Here is a 19,670-nt window from a genome sequence, read left to right on the forward strand (position 1 = left end):
TATGCATTAGAAAAGGAAATTATTCAAAACTATTAAATATGTAATTTAGTCTAATAACTACATTTCTGCGAGGTTATCTTACATTTCTTATAATATTGCAATTAAGTTTTTCACTGTATAGCAGGTTTGACTACCATAAATGAATCTTGGCAGGTAACTCTTACTAATTAATTTAAAATTACTTTCTTTAAAGGGAGATGAATTTGTAAACTACCTCCATGAAGAATACCTCCCAACACTTCAGTTCTCTCCACAACTGATTGATGAATACTGCCAGGCCCTCAAGGCTGACAACAAAGTTTTCAAGAATTATGTTAAAGTAAGTATATGCAGTTTAAATTTTCATATCTTGGCCAAACTTCAGTGTAAACAGAACACTTGTGGTTATTCAGCTCTGGAAACATTTTTGTATAGATTCATGTGTCGAAATCATCCCTTGAAAACTGTACATAGCTCAGCTAAGCTTGGTATACCAACAGAGGTTGCTGGAACTAGACTGTAAACTCATTGATCATTTCTTAATGTAATTGAAACATTTCCTTATGTCATTCGTAAGAGTGAATTATATTTTTGCATTAATGGTTTACTAATAGCAGTCAGTTGGCTGGCTTCTGCTTCTATATATTAGTGTACAGTAGCATGCAAATTAATCCGAACACGACATATTTTTACATTTTCTGTCATTGTTGGCCTCACAGCTGCTCATACCGCTTTAATTGACATCTGTAGTACGTGTAATTCCATTGTTGAAGGTCTGTCGTTATTATTTTTTTTATAATATGTGACATTTTGCCTGTTGTTTTGTACTTATAAGCATTTGATTTGTGTTGAAGACTTAATACTGCAATCCTGTGTACATTCTGTCGTCTTCACAAATGGATACAACTCCACGAAAACGGTCTAAAATTATAACATTAGCAGAGCGTTCTTCTATGACACAGAGGCAAATTGCTGCAGAATGTCACATCGGTTTGGCTACTGTTAATTCGATCATAAAACGATACAGGGAGACTGGATCCATCACACCCCAGAAAAAAGGAAACTGTGGCTGGAAAAGGAAGACTTCACCTGCAGATGATCATTTAATTGTCAGGAAAAGTAAATTAAATCCTAGACTAACTGCTGTCGACTTAACCCGCGAGTTAATGGCTACCACTGGGGCGAATATTCACTTCACAACAGTGTGGCGTAGGCTTTTGGAAGCTGGACGAATGGCTTGTAAGCCTATTAAGAAGCAACTGCTAACCCCTGTTATGTGCAAAAAACGCTTAATGTGGGCAAAAATACATCAACACTGGACAGTGAATGACTGGAAGAATGTACTTTTTTCCAATGAGTCTCATTTCGAGGTCCACGGCCACCTTGTTTCTTATGTACGGAAAGGATCCAAAAAAGTAACAGCAGCTCATCTCCAACAAGCACCCAAATATCCCCCTTAAGTAATGTTTTGGGGTTGTTTTACACATGAAGGGCCTGGAGCATTAATACCTATCAAGGGAATGATGAATTCTGACAAATATATTCACTTATTGGAAACCAGAATCGTACCCCAGCTGCAAAAATCATTTCCGGATGGCAGAGGTGTGTTCCAACAAGACCAGGCACCATGCCATACGTCTCGAAAAACTACAGAATTCTTCAACAAGAAGAATATTCAGGTACTCCCCTGGCCAGGCAACTCACCCGACATCAACCCCATTGAGAACTTGTGGTCAATTTGCAAAAGAAGAATGCAAAAAATGAATTGTTCTACAAAGGAGAAGATGATTTCTGCCCTAATTGGTGTATGGTTTTGCGATGAAGAAATGAAGAATATTTGTGGGAAATTAGTGGAATCCATGCCAAATCATCTCAGAGCTGTTATTAGGAACAAGGGAGGCCACATAGATTACTGAGGTATGTCTTAGATCCTTTTTTTTTTTTTTTTATCCCGTTTGAGTGTTTTTGCATAAGTAATTACGTTGTTCGGATTAATTTGCACGCTTCTGTATTTAGCTTTTCCTGAATTCTTTGACTGTTACAATTTCTATTCCTCCCTTATAAAATTCCTTCTGGAGTTCATTCTCAAATTCAGCTTTAAGACCATGTACTATATGGTACTTCATGTTGGCAGTTTGAATTTGTATTCAGACTGTTTTTCTTCATTTCTTCTCTTAGGGATGTATTCACCAACACCAGTAATATTTGCTATTATCTCATATTTCTAAATCTCTGGTAATATTATTGCCCTTGTTTTTTTCAAAAACTGAGTTTTTGTTTCAGACTGTATTTGATCGCTAAATTTTTCATAACAAAGAATGGAAAGAATAGAGGGAAACAATGGTCCCTATAAACTATATATTTATGATAAACTATACGGAAACTATAAATTTATGATAAAAATATACAAGTTTACGAGTATATATAGGTTAGATGTGTTAAAATAATTTATCTACCGTAAGTTAAGAACGAAACCTTTACAAGTATATATAGGTTAGGTGTGTCAAAATAGTTTTATCTACTGTAAGTTAAGAAAGAAACCTTTACAAGTATATATATAGGTTAGGTGTGTCAAAATAGTTTATCTACCGTAAGTTATGGCCAGTGTTGACCAGAAACATAGAAAGAAACCTAATATGACATGTCAAGAGAAGAAATTATTGGATTTCATGTCAGAAAATATAAATGTGATAGAAAATAAAAAACAGATGGTGTAACAACTCAAATGAAAAATGAACAGTAGCAAACAATTTCCATTATTTTTTATTCTCAAGAAAACGGGTCTGTTCGGGATGCTACAAACTTGAGAAATGTAATAGGTTGTAGCTCAAACAAAGTGGAAAGGAATACTCACTTCATGTGTATCGTGCACAGTCTTCACATTGTTTTGAAATGCAAAATTCATTTAAAAAGCAACCATTTAGGAGCTGTAATTTGGAAAGGGAAAGTAAAAACTGAAATAAATATTATAACAATATATTTTTTGTTCAATATTTCATTTTGCCAGTTCTTTAATTTTTCTTTCTTGTTTTGTTAAGTTTTAAGTGTATTTTAAAATTATCTACAATGAGGAGAATTCATAAAGTTCTTACGAACGGCGTCAAAAAAGAACTAGCAAATAACTTTTGTTGCAAGCAAGCACACTTCTTTGTAATATTGGTACATTTAAACATTTCTGCACTGTAGTACCTCAGAACTCCGCTAGAGCATTCAAAGCAAAATGACGCAACATGTAGAGAAAGTGGATTCTGCAGCAGAAATGTTGCAGCTGTGCCAAGCAAACCCTGATAATTTTTTTAAAATCCTGATCAACATGGATGAGTGCTGGGTTTACCACGACGACTCAAGAGACGAAGGAACAGAGCAAACAGTGGAATAACCACTCCCAAAAAGAGGTGAAGAAGCAGGAATCATGAGGAAAGGTGATGCTGAACATTTTTTGGGATTTCCATGATGTGTTCCTGACAGATAACACCCATAAGGGCCAAACAGTCACTGGAAATTATAACCGAGACCTTCTACCGAGGTTAAAGGTGTCTGTCAAGGCAAAACACCATGGAAAGCTGACCAAGGGGCTGCACTTGCTCAACAAACAGTGACACATGCAGCTCATGAAATTCTGCTTCATTTTCCATATTTGCCCGACCTCGCACCTATTGACTGCATGGCAGGCATTTCCAAAATGACGACGAGCTGATTTTTGACATTGTTAAGAAAATTTCCATAAAATTTATACACCATTCGAAAGAGCATCCTGAAATATGGTGAAATCTCTAATATTACACCATGCGATGCACATATGAATGAGCTAGAGAGAGTTAAAAAGACGGGGTGGGGGTCTCCGCCATCCAATGGGAGTCTCTTTTCTTTGACCTGTTGGGCGCACATGTTGTGTTGTCTGACAAAGCAGCGTAGGGAGCGAGCGGAGACGGCAAGCATTGCACTTCGTAAACATAGCAAGAAGAGGTTACGTACATTAAAAATAATAAGGAAACACAACTCTATGTTACGCAAAGGTCTAAACAATTTGTACACCATTTGTGGAAATATAATTCTGGGATTTATTAAAACTGCTAATTTTACATAGCCAAGTGCTATTGTATTGAGAGCATGTAGGTGACTGATCGGGATTTTTAAACACATTACAATTGATGACATGAGTAATGGCACATAGTGAGTGAATGCACAAATTGACGCTCCTGACTTAATGGTGATTTTTTAAGGTGTTGTAAAAAGCTGCATTAATAAAACAGTGTTTCCTAGTGAATTATAAGTTAAATTCTGTTGATTCGTGTTTGAAAGTGATAGAAATGCCTTTGAAGGGTAAAAAGAGTGAAGACATTGAATCGACTGTTCAACATGTGGTGAAAGAGTCATTCCTCACTATTTTGCAAGATACCGGCATGCAGAATACAGAACAGAGGAACAAACAAATAAAGATCGACAATCTAGAACAATATCCGGAGTTTCAGCATCCCAGAAGAAAGTTGGGAAAAAACAGATGAGATTGCTGTGGAGCTGGCCAGAAACATTGGTGACGGACATCGATAGAAGCCACCCGGTGGTGACAAGCCTAGGCTCATTATTGTGAAATTTTGTAGCTGTAGAAAAAGAAGCGAAGTCTTCTTATAAGAGGAAATTAAAACATTCAGGAATGGTAATTAGAGAGGATTTAACTAAAGTTAGACATGAGGAAGCAATTAACAAGTGTGGTGTAGCTAGTTGCTGGACTTATGACATGGCCATCTTTGTTAAAGTTGGTGCTACGAAGCGTAGAGCAGACCTAAACTTTTAAACTTTAAGGGCGAAAAACTGTGCAACTTACCTATAATATACAAATTACCATACTCATACTGTAGATTTAGGTTATTTTCATTATATCATTATTCTATTAGCATTTCTTAGATCTTAGTTATTTTCATTTTTAATAGTTTAACATTTAATATTTGATACTAATATTTTAATTATCATTATTATTTTTTATCTTTTAGTACTCAGTTGCTGTAATCCACATTTGTTGCAATTTTTAATTTCATTTCTAGCTGTGTCTGTTTTAACTTTTAAGTTGGCATGTCTCATTTCTAAGAAAAATAACTCGACAATCCCTGAAAATATCAATGACTCTCGTAGGCTACCTCCCTGCCATTCAGGAGATCGAAACCTGTCCTGTAATCCCCAAGCATCGGATACTCTAACAGGTATTTACGAAGCATCCTATGTCCTTCCAGGTAGCCCATATTAACGCACAAAGTATGTTCCTCATCTGGACGAAATTCAATCTATTTTCTCATGTAAAAATTTGCATGCCTTGTAATTTCAGAATCTTGTCTAAAGTCATCTATTTCGTCTTCAGTAGTACATTTAGAAGGATATACTTTATTCAGAAATGATCGCCTAACTAAATAAAAGAGGGGGTGGTGTTGCAGCATATATTAGGTTCGATCTAAATCCTAAACCAATATATGCATCCCCTGGCAAATATGACGAAAGCCAGAAATGTTATTGAATAAGTGATTTTTCAAAAAGTCTCATAGGAGTCATATATCAATCTCCAAAAATTAATGATATTCAGGGAATTAAAAGATCCTGGTGAATATTCCCACAGATTATGAACACATTGTAATAATGGGTGATTTTAATATAAATTTACTAGCCACAGCCTCGAACTACACAAGACAATGACAATGTTCCAGGCTCTTGATTTAGCAGTTCTGTCCCTCGATCACTGCTTAACTTAATTGTTACGACTAAACCAAACCGAGTACTGGCTCATGGACAATGTGCAGCTTTGGGAATATTGAACCATGACATTCGGTATCTAGTGTACTCCTTGAAGTGTCCCAAGCCCAAATGAAAATTTATAACATACCATGACTTAAAACGTATTGACGAAACAGAACTGCAGGTCACGCATTGAAAATTCTTTGGAATTTAATATGGACCCTGCATTCTGTTGACGAAAAAGTTTAAATGCACGTACCTCTGAAATCAAAACACGTTAAAAAGGCACCAGCACCATGGATGACTTCTGAGATACGTTTTGTGATGACAGAGAGAAATAATTCAGAATAAGACGGACACTGCACATGACTTGTGTGACAAAACTACTCGAGCTATAAGAAACGCGAAACTCGGACACTATCATGACATTGGTTCGTCTAAACTATGGAGAAACATGCATACAATAGGATTAGGAAATTCCAGAACTCAGGTAAATAATATCCCCTTTTCTCTTGAAAGACTAAATGACCGCTTTGTGACAATGCAGACGCTGAAACAGAAAAGCAGCAAGTTATTGAGGACAAGGGACAAACATAACAGAACCTGAACTAAAATGAATCACCACTACAGCTGAAGAATAGATAAAATAAGCACTAAATTACTATAGAAAATTTTAGAGATATGTAGCTAGTCGACGATGTATGCAATGGAGGAGAAAAGAAACTGGCCACCATACCAATTATCTCCTGGCCTAGTTGCCTCATAAGTGGTATCTCTTGGTATCACTTGTGAGGTTCAGACCTGTCTTTGGACAGTTGACTAAACAGCAATACTGGCAACAGTGACTCATATATTTAATGCTTCAGTCATGACATCCACTTATCCATCCCTATGGAAAAAAGCCTTTATCTCTCCACTTCTTAAGATTAAGACCCTTTTATGTCCGAATAATTACAAACCTATCAGCATCCTCCCTGCTTTATCGAAAGTTCTGGAATGTATTCTTCGCAAACAAATAATGACTGTGTAACCGAGCATGACTTACTTGACAATTATCAATCAAGGATTTAGAACTGGACGCAGTACAACTAGAGCATTGTTAAAGGTCAATGAGGATATTCGCAAGGCCTTTGACGCAAAGAAACTGACTTTATTGACGCTAATTGACTTTAGTAAGGCTTTTGACAGTTGATACAGACCTACTAATACACAAATTAAGATTTCTTAACTTCTCTGAAATTACTCTCTTGATTTGACTCCTATCTTCGCGACCATCAACATTGGATCATAGCAGGCAGTTCTTCTGAATGGCTAGTTGTGAAGTCTTAGAGTCCTATAGGGATCTTGGCTAGAGCCTTTACTATTTACGAAAACAATAAAGCACTGTAAATATCACATGTATGCTGATGGCTTATAGATTTACATCCACTTCCACCCCAATGAAACGAATGACTCAATAAGTAGAATGAATGGCAATTTAAACTCTATCTCCATGTGAGCTCTTAAGTTTGGATTAAGGATAAAACTCAGAAAAATCTCAGTCTATTGCAATGAGACGTCAGTGTCTACTTGAAACACTTAACTGTGATAACCTACCACACACAAAGCTAAATGGTAAATCAATAGAATATTCTGAAACTGTTTCTTGGTTTCTTTATGGACAGTGACCTAAATTGGAATAGTCAGGTAACATACATACATAAGAAAATATTCTCGTTGCTTCATTCTTTAAACCACATGAAATGTTTACCATTTACCCTAAAAAAGATTCTTATTCAGATGTTTGTGATGCCCCAGTTTGATCATTGCAATCCTTGCTGACAAATTAACCCATAGAGATTGCAGCATGCTCATAATATGTGTATGAGATTCATCTGCAATATGCGCAAATATCATGTAAAATATCTATTATATAAATTCGTTCCGGCACCAGGAATCAAACCCAGGACCTCTCAGCTATGCGCGCTGAGACTCGATTCACGGTGCCAGCTGAACTCTCCTTCTTTGTATCATCAATAGCCTACTACCTGCATTTTAGACATATTGGTCATGTATGCAGGAGCACATATTTAAATGACTTTATGGCCATTTTCGACGACAGTTTAATGAATTCTGTTAACATTGATATATTTGATGTATATATTCACATATGATGTCTCGCCATCTTCATTGAATAATCAAAACTACCTATAAAAAAATGTTATGTTTTATTTAACAACGCTCGCAACTGCAGAGGTTATATCAGCATTGCCGGATGTGCCGGAATTTTGTCCCGCAGGAGTTCTTTTACATGCCAGTAAATCTACTGACATGAGCCTGTCGCATTTAAGCACACTTAAATGCCATCGACCTGGCCCGGGATCGAACCTGCAACCTTGGGCATAGAAGGCCAGCGCTATACCAACTCGCCAACCAGGTCGACAACTACCTATATGTAGTCAACATGTGGATACCTATTATTGGAGATAAATTCGTTCCAGCACTGGGAATCGAACCCAGGACCTCTCAGCTATGCGCACTGAGCGCTCTTTCCATCTGAGCTATGCTGAGACTTGATTCACGGTGCCAGCCAAACTCTCCTCCTTTGTATCATCAATAGCCTACTACCTGCATTTCAGACATATGGGTCATGTATGCAGGATCACATATTTAAATTACTTTATGGCCATTTTCGACAACAGTTTAATGAATATTGTTAACATTGATATATATATATATATATATATATATATATAAATTCGTTCTGGCACTGGGAATCGAACCCAGGACCTCTCATGTAACACATCCCTCGAGCTTCTATCATGCATTCACTGATTAAACTCTTGCGTACCTCTACTCTTACTTACCTAGCAGGACGTTTTCAGTTTCTCACAACAGTACGAAATCACAATCAAGCATTTCTTTCTATCCCTCATCACAGAACGTCATAATATTCATCATCCTATACAGTATCATGCCTCGTCTTTGGAATTCTCTACCCAGTGACATCAGGGATTGCCGGACGCTATCAAAATTCAAAATTAAGTTAGAAACGCACTTTTTGTCTAACGAAATTTATTATTAATAGGTTACTAGATGTATCGATTACAGCCTTTGTATAATCATTTATTGTTGTATTTCTTGTTTACATTATTAATTGTCCTTTCTCGTTTAATTATTTAGATTAATAATATTAATATAGATCTTAAAAGCCCTGTCAACTTAAAAATAAAGGTTTTGTTTAGAGAAATATAACAGTGAAAACTGCAAGTTTCTATTATGCTCCATTGTCTCAAAACTGCGTGTATAATGATACATCAGCTGTAGTCGTGACGTCACAACTCCAGGTAGTTCACTGTGATTCTTCCTTAGAGCTTCACTCTGTAGTGTTTCGTATGGTGAAGAAACTAGTGTCTTATTATTTCATATATAAGTTTGTGTACTATTCTATCCGAAATGCCTCATTGTCGTGTTTTTAAGTAGTCAAATACTACAAACACAGATCTTGGAATAAGTATTCATGTATTTCCTAATTGCCGAAGATCACTGATTAGATTCAAAGTGTGGGTGAATCCAATAAATTGGCGTAATTTCGAACCCACCTGGAATCCCGTCGTTTGTTCTGAACACTTCACTCCAGAAGATTTTGAAATTACATACCAGCTTAGAAATGAACTTCTGCGTATCAAAATAAGTAGACCGGTTTTAAAAAATGTGCAGTCCCTTCTTTAAAATTGAAACCGGATGAAATTAATGGACGCCATCGAAGTCAGAGAAAGACTGGTGCATACGTAAGGAAGAAGATTATAAAACGAGCAATAGACTAGTCATTTACAAATTTATGCAGCAAACTTTGTGAGACAGTGAACGAAGAAGCAGGGACCAGTGATATACAGAACAAACAAGTGATGATGCCAATTTAAACACATACACAAATTGCAATGAATTAGGTTTTCATTGTGGGCTGGGGAGTGAAATTTTCAGGGGTATTTCAAACTGTGAAAGTGAGGAAGTAAATGATATGGATGTGTTCTTTTGTGAAACAACTAGTAGCAGTAGTGACGAGTGCACTGACTCCATAGGATAAGCGGTTTTACTGAAATATAACAATTTTAAAAATAGACAAAAGTGCTATATTTTTTATTGTGTTGGAATGTTTACTCTCTTTGTTTGCCTTTTGTCCAATAAAAATTTCGATGTGTATACTGATACAAATTTATCAGTTAAAACTTTGAATTTGTTTTTAAAAATACAGGTTCTAATAGTTTTTGAAAATCCAAAAAGTCGTATTTTCACTGGACTTGTCTCAAGTGTTTGGCGTTTGTTTCTTGATGAATGTATTCTCAAGCACATTCAGAAATGCACAGAAACAGATGCCCGTAGGGTGTCGAAAGACGACGATTGATCCTTGCCATTAAAAGACCTTGATGTATTTCTGGATATTCTATATGTAAAGGAGTGCCACTGCATCCAAAGAAATAGTATAAGTGAATCTTCTCTGGTCAAAAATGGGGTATCCCATTCTGCAATTGGTTTAAAGAAATTATGAGGTTCTTGAGGTTTGGTTTGGGGTCAACTCACTCGGAGCAATTGAAATATGTCGAGTCTGCTCTCATGACAGATGTATTTGACATTCCTGACCCATACATTTCTGTAGATGAAACTCGTCCTAGTGCTGAAAATCTTAGTGACTTTGTAGAGAAGAAGCTTGCATGACCATTCCTAAAGAGAGGATGGAATATTACTTGCGACAACTTCTTCACCTTACTTGCAGAAGCACAAAATTTGAAAGCAAACCGAACGAGCTTACTTGGCAAAATCAACAAAGCGCAAAGGGAAGTAGCAGAGTGCAGGATGAAAAGTCGAGAGCAACTCAAGAAGACTGGAGCTGTCAAAAAATAATGATATAACTCTCACATTACCGTATATCAGAGAAAGCCATAGTTTTGAGCTCCTTGCATCCAGATGTACAACTTGGTAATGACACAAAGTCAAAGCCTGATACTGTGAAATGTTACAATGAAACAAAATAAGGGGAATGCACTTGCCACTTGCATGGAAGCATCGGAAGTAGGAGGTTCCTGTCACCGTTGTCAGGTACGAAAATTCCTTAATAAATTTAATGTGCATTGTGACAAAGCACTATGCAAGAAATGTGTTACTGCTGATGAAGAAGATATATGGGTACCTGCAAGCACTATACTTGCATATATATATATATATATATCTGTGTGAAAAATAATGTCATTTAGGCTAAGAAATCTCATTTGTATCATACTTTTCAGTATGTGTTTACTTAAATGTAGTAAGTTCCAACATGTTATGTAAACTTTTGACTTGACTGTACTTGATTAAAGTCATCAAGTCATATTTCTTCAACATGTATACCAAAATACAACGTGAAATATCCACGTAAGGTATTGTGTACGAGACTTACTTGAAAAGTTTTCTTTTATGTCATTTTAGATGCAGAAATATCGAAACAGTAACATACTGAGATAATTGTACTTGATGCTTAAAAAAAAAATGTTATTTGATGATCATAGAGTCTCTTCAATGCAAAATGCCCATTTTTTACATAAAAAGAGCAGTTACCAACATCTGATTACTGACAGGACATTTCTGTCCCAGTGGACGTCTAGTGTTAAAGAGAAGGAAAGCATTATGCTTCTATCTCTCTCTATCTCCCACTGTCACAAGCAGGTATAGTTGGAAGCTAACATCTCACATCAACCTGCGCATTAGAGTGAAACATTATACGGTATAAACACAAAATTACGAAATAAAGAAAAAGCTAATGATAATTAATTCATCTGTATACACATAAAAAAACCTTCTCTTAAAAATGAAAAGGGAAGCAATGCTTCCACCACATCCATGGATGCTATGCACCTGCATTTATCTTAGATATGTCAGTATGATGATTTAAGTGCAAGAGGTGTGTGAATGCTATCACTTTAGTAAATACACTAAAAGAACAAAATCTCTGCTAGACTGTAGCAAAAACTAATGCACATTTGTGCGCTTTTCTTATATTATTATTATTATTAAATGCAAGAGATTAGTCTGTTATTCACAGCTTGCTATCCTACCCGCTCTGTGTGGTTGGTATCGTCTGCTCTGCTTCAAGTTGTGTACTAGATTGCTTCTCTTTTGTACTACGACCTTGTCAATCTTAACAGCTGACTTAGTACTTGGTTTCTTACGTTCGTTATTGCAATTGGAATTCATCTCAGATTGAAGCATGCGCCATTTCCTGCCTTTTGTTTATTGGAATCAACACGGGTTCCCTCAATTTCATCAGCAAAATCAGTTTCAGAATTCACCAGAAGAGGTGTCACCGGATTTTACTCTGCTTTCATGGTCACAAGTATTATTTTCCCGATGTTGTTCAGTTGTTTACCCGTTAATCTTATCCCCGCAAGACATCTTATTTTTGTCTCTTTGGTGTTGCGTCTCCATGATGTTACTGTAGATGGACGTGATATGACGTCATCATTTCCATTACGATTATTGAGAGCTGCACTTTCCTTTTGTTGACTAGAATGACTTGTGAGCGAAACTGTTGATCTCAATGTCGATTCGGTATTTTTAAACAAATCACTCATAGTAAGGACAGTCCTAGGAGCAACAGTGACTTTTACTTTTAAATTCCTGTTAGGACATGTTTTCCACAAGTAAAATAATCCGCTGCAAATGAAACATGTTTGTTTCTGGTCTGTATACGTTACATACCCCTCATATAATGGTGGATGGGATCAGTTTGTCACTTACTATATTTACTAGCTATATTCCGGTTTCTACATGAAATCGATATCTCGATTACCATTTTTCACTGTCTACTTGTTTTACTTTCCCATAGTTTTGTAGGACCTTATGTAAGCTTTCATTGGGCACCTCGGAGGGGGGGGGGGAGGTGGGATATTTAACACACGTACCTGCCAACTGTCCCGAATTAGTTGCGAGATCCCCAATTTTTGACCTGTATCCCGATTTTCCGAAATAGTATGTAATTCTCCCGAATTTTACCCATGTTGGCTTTTTGTGTGGCGAAATCCATGCCATTGGCTGCTGGCCGTGGCGGGAAATTTTGAGCTCTTGTTCTGACAATGTATTAGTGTCCCCCACCGAGGTGAAATATTCGCGCAGGCTCCAAAATGAGCATCCCAGTTGACAACGTGGAACTTGGAAGTGTCACTATGGTTACATTACAGAAGACAAGATGAACACGACGTCATTGAAAAAACACAAAAGAGGTAAAAAGTATTAACATGTTATAAAGAAGCATATGCTGTTGAATTTCAATGTATAACGAAATCAAAGAAAGGTGCCGCTTTTGCTTTTTGTACTATCTGCCGGTGTGATTCAAGTGTGTCACATGGTGGTAAAGGCGATATTATTATGCACTTCAAAATTGTAAAATATAAAGACAATGTTTGCTGTGAAGAACAGAATCGTAAAATAGACAAAAGCTTCTACTCAAACGAAAATAATAGTGTCATGCATGCAGAGTGTTTGTTCACTTCATTCACAGTGGAACACAGTCTGCAGGTCATGCTGGCCCACTAGGAAAATGTTTTCGAAATCCGATATAGCAAAACAATATTGGTGTGCCAGGACAAAGACAACTACCATCATTTGTCAACTTGCACTAAAGCAAGAAAACTCGATCATTACTTTTTTACTACAGCAATCTTTCAGAATAGCAACAGATGACAGTAATGACAGTGACAGTAAATTATATCCTGTAGGCGTTACTGTGTTTAATAATGAAATAAATCAAATTGAAAGCTGTCTTCTCACTTTGCCATCACTAGAAGGAGAATCAACCGGACGCAAGTTTGTTGTTGACTGCCTCAAATCTCTCTTAAATTGTTTGGCCTTGTGTGCCGATAATGTGCCTGTTATAATTGGATAAAAAAATGGTGTAGCTGCAGTTTTAAAGGAAGAACAAGAAAATCTAGTTGTCGTGAGGTGCCCTTGCCACCTTGTTAATTTAGCAGTCAAGAAGGCAGCTGCTTATTTATCAATTAAAGTTGATGAAATCATTATTATTATTAAATATCCGCGGAAAAGAACCCTAATTCACCAAGCGGTATGCTAGGGTTTTATGATGAAATCATTATAGGCATATTTTTCTATGTAGAGAAAGGGTAAAAAAAAAAGAAAGAAAACGAAAAAGAAAAAAAAAAGATAAGTTGAGGGAAGTACAACAATTGCATGACACTGATGTCAGAAAAATCCTGGAACATGTATCTACTTGTTGGTTATCCTTAAGCAAATGTTTGCAGCGAGTGGTGGAACTGTGGCAGTCCCTGGTCACCTTCTTTCATGAAGAAATAAAGAATTTAAAAAGTACATCAAGTTTGGATACTTAACAAAATCCCCAATTGTAAGTCTACACCATTTGCAGTAACATAACAAGACCTCAGACCTGACTCACAGTCCAGCATCTTCAGTAAAAACACAGGTTGACAGGCTGCCAGCAGTGATACTATTTCTGTGCCTACTGCTGTAGGCTTAGTCTCAAAGAAAAATGAAATGTGCAGGAAAAAGAAAATCTGACTCTAGCATTACAGCACATGGACAGTAAATAAAGAACATTGCATTGTTTTGCGTGAAGAAAGGTTGTTTCTTTTCCTGGCAAGCAGTATAAACAAAGCCTTTTGTCTGTTTCTCTTGAATGCATTACCTTCTTTTGAGAAAACAAATATTATTTTACAATTTCAAATGCTTCATATCCGTGTGTTACAGTCACTGCTGTGTGATATGATATGATTTATAAAAACCTGTAGTTGTGAAAGACAGCACTTCCACATTTGAAATTGACTATCACTGTAGAACAAATCAGAGAGATGATATGGACCTGATGATAGGAAGTGCAACTTTCAAGGTAGTAAAACATCTGGAAACAGAAGATAAATTGAAGTTCTTTTCCATAGTTAGAAACTACTACATTGCTACATGTGACTACACAATCCACAAGTTGGACTTCAAAAATAAAGTGTTAATTAATGCTGAAGTTGCTAACATATTCAATTTCATTAATTCTCATTTACAAGTTGCAATTTTTTGTTATGTTCCCAATAATGAAGATAGAGATGACTTATAGTCACAGTTGTGTGAGCTGCAGTATTATACTAGTGGTCTCTAGCGGGTGAAATGAAAAGTGCAGATGGTCGTTGAAAGAACATGTTTGGCATCTTAAACATACCACATAGTAATGCAGAATGTGAAAGAATTTTCAGTCAGGTGAAGAAGACAAGAACTTAATTTCGAACATCAATGTGCAACAGTAACCTGGAAAAACTTTTTGTTATGAAGTCTCAACACCATGGTCAGTGCTTTGAAGAAACTTTTGATGATAATTTTTTCAGAAAGGCAAAAACTGCTAACACAGCATCACTGAAGACAACAAGCAACGAGGCACATAAGACGTATGTATTGTCGCAGTTTTATTCTTAAAATCAAAATCTCCCTATTTTCCATTTCTATAGGTTGGCAGGTATCCTCGTACGACAGTACGTTCTTCCACCGGGGAAAGCGTAACTTCAACTTTATCTCCATTCCGTAAGGCTAAAGTAATTCTCATACCCTGTAGACGTTTTAAATTTCAAATAAACAGCATGTTGTTTACTGACAAGTCCAATTGTTTATAGGTCATCTTCTTGTATATTTAACTCATCTGCTATCCAATGATGAATTTCCATAGCTCTCGGATGTTGCTGATCCTTGTTAAATGTTGCTTTGATGGTATGTTGACGAATGACGTTTGTTGCCATTTTAAATTACTATGCATCTATGAACACACACACAAATAAAGAACATAGTTTATGAAGCGAAAGACCACAGCACAGCTAGATATCACCTTTGCTTTAACGTCTTATTACAGTATGTTTGTAATGAAACTTGTTTACAATAACAATGCATTTTTGTGAACTGAATTGCTGGTCTTTCAGTATATAACTTAGTGTATTATTTAATAAACTAAGTTATAAAAAAGTAATGTCGTTTAGCTCTCCTTTTAAAGATCCTGTTCATGGAGTTGCATTACAGTACACAATTGCTCTCAGTGTATCAGTTTGCTGTTGACATTTGTCAGTTATAGTTAAATGGATATATTTCAATTTCTTTTGAACACAAGTCTTTATTTTATGTACGATTCATAATGTTTCTTTCTTTTTTACAAATTTCACGTTTGTTGTCAATGATGAGCAGCATTGCATTTCAGCTGTTATTCGCAGTGGCAAATCTCCAGCATATGACAAGAACCAATAAGAGATCACTGCGGCAGTGTAATATAGCTGCCTTGTGTGATAAAGTGATGTCTCATGACGATACTGGAGCAAGAGGGAGGGAGATATCAATTTTCTGCTCCATTAAATTTTTAAAACGTCATAGCTCCTATGATAATTGGTCAATCACGCTGTGATTTTTATGATCGATAGATCAGTGTCAAAGGAAAGCATACAAAAAATTTGAAATCAAAGTGTGTTTTTAAAAAAGAGAGAAATTGAAATGTTGGTAAGCAGCAAACTTTTTTATTTTTCTCTTTAGATGAGGGATCAAAACAAGAAAAATGTTGAGAAAGAATGGAAATTACTTACAAAAGTTTATGCTACTCAAAATCTTTACTGGTTTCTGAGTTATGGCAAGCTAAACAAGCATTTTCGCTTGGTGAAGATTCTCTTAGAAGTGAAAGAATGTTGGAATATTAAAAGAATTCGCAAACACTAAATACAGTATCAATTGTTGTGCGTGGCTGCATAAAACACAACTTTTGCTTGTAATTTATCACTTCTACTTGCTTTAATCAGCGACATGGTGCAACAGAAATATTCCTTCACACGAGCGAGAAATGACCTGCTTCTTATGCAACATATAAATGCAGAGGAAGAATCATGGGTGTTCATTTTCCTATATCTACATAGCCCTCTTGTTGCGCTGTAACCCGTACCTTGTATAGAGGGAATGGTTTGACTTAAAATTACGGGGTTTTTTGGGCATACTTAGAAATTCATTATTTTTACAAGCTACTGAATATCAGAATTAAATAAATGTTCAACTGCCAATGTCCCCTTTATTAGGCAATGCTGCACTCCTCTGATTCATCGGAATCATGAAGCCACTGAAACTCATATGCAGGAGATTTGCCATGCAGAATAGCTATGTATTGCCAGCTTTCATTTGTCATGTTTGCAGTCGCAGATTATGAAATGCATTGCATATTATGTTAACAGAATTTTCAAACTGTGGTATTCTATAATAATAACTTTTACTGATGCTCAGGAAACTTGAATTTCTTCTAACGTCTTTAATGTGAATGTCATTATTTTGAGTGACACTGAAAATCATTGCACATTGCTGTTGACTATAACAATTCGTGTATGTGTATTTCCCTCCCCTTCCTCTCTGTCATTCATTTCGTGAAGGCACACCTTTTAAAATCGCCATTGGTATTGTTAATGTTTTATTTGAATTGATAAAAAAATTTAATTTTCTCTCTGCTAACAGAGCAGTAATATTAAGTCCAAGACTCACTACCTGTATGTTCTGCTACATAAAGAATTTATTTTTAAATCAATTTCTTTAGGAATTTAAACTTACTTGAATTAATTTTATTTTATTTTTTAATGATAATATATTCTGTGAATTTGAAACTCGGTCTAGGCCAGTGATTGTCTTTGTCATTGACATCATTGAAATAAATTTCATACCAGATAAAATAACTAGAGATATTATCTTGCTTTACATTTCTGTTTCAGATATTTTTCCAACAAGCGAGAACATGACACACAAAGAAGGTTATAATACAAAAAATGTTGAATTATGCCTAATGGTAAGTTTATATGAAAAAAGCTTTTTTTTATTTACTGATGTTCCTGTAAATATTTCTTTGTAAATATTCATTTTATACTATATTGAAATGCTCCATGACAGCATGGAATAATTCTCGCTCTCACAAGGAAACGTCACTCAATGTTAAGAAAACTTCCAAACAATTTATACACCATTCGAAAGGGCATCCTGAAATCTGTTGAAATCTCTAACATTACATACTGCGATGCACATACGAACGAGCTAGAGAGAGTTAAAAAGACGGGGTGGGGGTTTTCTCCACCCAATAGGAGTCTATTACGTTTGACATGGTGGGCGCGAGGATTGAATACTTATGTTGTATTATCTCCTATCTCCAGCAGCATAGAGAGCGAACAGCGACAGCAAACAGTGCAAGAAGAGGTTACATACATTAAAAATAATAAGGAAACATAACTCTATGATAAGCAAAGCTCTAAACAATTTATACATCATTTTTGGAAATATAATTCTGAGATGTACAGTATTAAAACTGCTAATTTTACATAGCCTATTGCTATTATATTGTGAGCGTGTGGGGTGAGTGATAAGAGGGGGAGAGGGAATTTTAAACACATGACAATGAATGTGTATGAAATTCTCGAAACAAACATAAAATTAAACATGTACTCACCAATAATGTGATAGTTCCTGCCTATTCCCCTTCAACAAATTCATATCGATACTTGCACTATCTCTCGGCTGCACGAAAAATTATGACTGTCATCTTAAAGTGGAAGATCACTTTTAAATGTTGACAAATAATTCAGAAAAATATTATAGGTATGATGGTAAATCATTCCTTACATCCTGAATATGAATTTATTACCCAGGATGTGGACATAACCTAATTCAAGATGTGACGTCATGTGGCAAATAGCAGTTCCTCTGCCATACACTTTTGTGACGTCAATAATAACTTTTTACTAATACTATACAACTGTTGTACATTCAACTCCATACTATACAAGAACTTTTACTAATAACTAGTAATGTATTATATCATACTTTTGTGTAATAGGGCACTGGTCAAGTCATAAAATATAACAGTAATGAACTAATGTTGCATAATTAGAAGTGTGCAGGAAAGTCATACAAAAGGAAAATGTCGCCATTTGATTTGCTAAAACATGAAATGTATGTGAAGTTGCTTACGGGTTTACTTGTATGGGCTACAACTGCAGCCCAAGGAATAATAATCACTCTGGTCAAGTTATAAACTATAACATTAATGATGCATTGTCACTAGTGTGCAGCTTGATTTGCAGAGATGTCATTCGTATATGCATCGCAGAATGTTTATTTAAACAAATGGCAGATATTTGTGACAACAATTATTAGCTCATAAGTTGGGCTCTAGCTTCCCAGTATTTCTGGGTTACAATGCACAGTGGGCCAGAATGTGATTCTAGCGGGAAAAGGTTAATTTACATAAAATGTTATCTCAGTAGCCGATAACATGATTAAATAAGGGAAATTGAACATGCTCGATAACAGAGAATGCCCATGAACTCAGTGGAGGTTAGGTACCACAAGCAAATATTTTAGTAATATTAGAGCTTACCTATTTGGAACTGTAATCAGCATTTGATGAGGCACTAAAATCATCTGTAGAATTATCACCACTTTCGTCCATGTCGTCTTCATTGTTGACATCATCGACATCATCGTCACTGTCACCGCCACCTCGGATGTTACCTTCCTTTTCATAAGAAGCTCCAGTTACTCTCGGCTCCATGAGCAAACAACGAACATCTAAGGATAATGATCCCTTCTTTTTATTCCTCAATGCTGCACTGAACTGAGCAATCACAGGGTCCAAAGTTACGAGTAAGAGATTAAAAACACGCTGTACAGTAGCCCTACGAGAAAACTTTCTGGCATGGCTTTCCCTGTATTTTCTTAAGTGTTTATTTTTTGCCTGTAGGGCCTCTTCTGATAACATTCCAATGGCAAGATAGTGGACTGTATAATTTTTGCACCATTAACTAGTATCTTATGGACAGGAGGAGGCATGAAACGCCATGAATACAGATCCACATACAATTTCCCTGTATTCAGTGCATATTTGTGGAATGCATCAATATTTATTTCATAGTCACTTGAAATAATACTCAGTATTGTGAAAAAGTGTT

At 36.0% G+C, this 19,670-nt stretch overlaps 1 protein-coding gene across 6 annotated transcripts in view; it reads left to right on the plus strand.

Moving 5' to 3' along the window:
- LOC138707373 (exportin-T-like) overlaps positions 1-19,670 on the plus strand; it is a 222,958-nt gene that overhangs the window by 183,150 nt on the left and 20,138 nt on the right. For all 6 annotated transcript variants that reach the window (XM_069836688.1, XM_069836689.1, XM_069836691.1 and 3 more), the window contains 2 exons: positions 194-319; positions 17,445-17,518. In XM_069836688.1, coding sequence (XP_069692789.1) covers positions 194-319; positions 17,445-17,471 — 153 coding nt within the window. In that variant the 3' untranslated portion in view covers positions 17,472-17,518. The remainder of the gene's footprint in view (positions 1-193; positions 320-17,444; positions 17,519-19,670) is intronic.

This window comes from Periplaneta americana, chromosome 10 (genome assembly GCF_040183065.1).
Source record: "Periplaneta americana isolate PAMFEO1 chromosome 10, P.americana_PAMFEO1_priV1, whole genome shotgun sequence".
In the NCBI taxonomy this organism is placed as follows: domain Eukaryota; kingdom Metazoa; phylum Arthropoda; class Insecta; order Blattodea; family Blattidae; genus Periplaneta; species Periplaneta americana.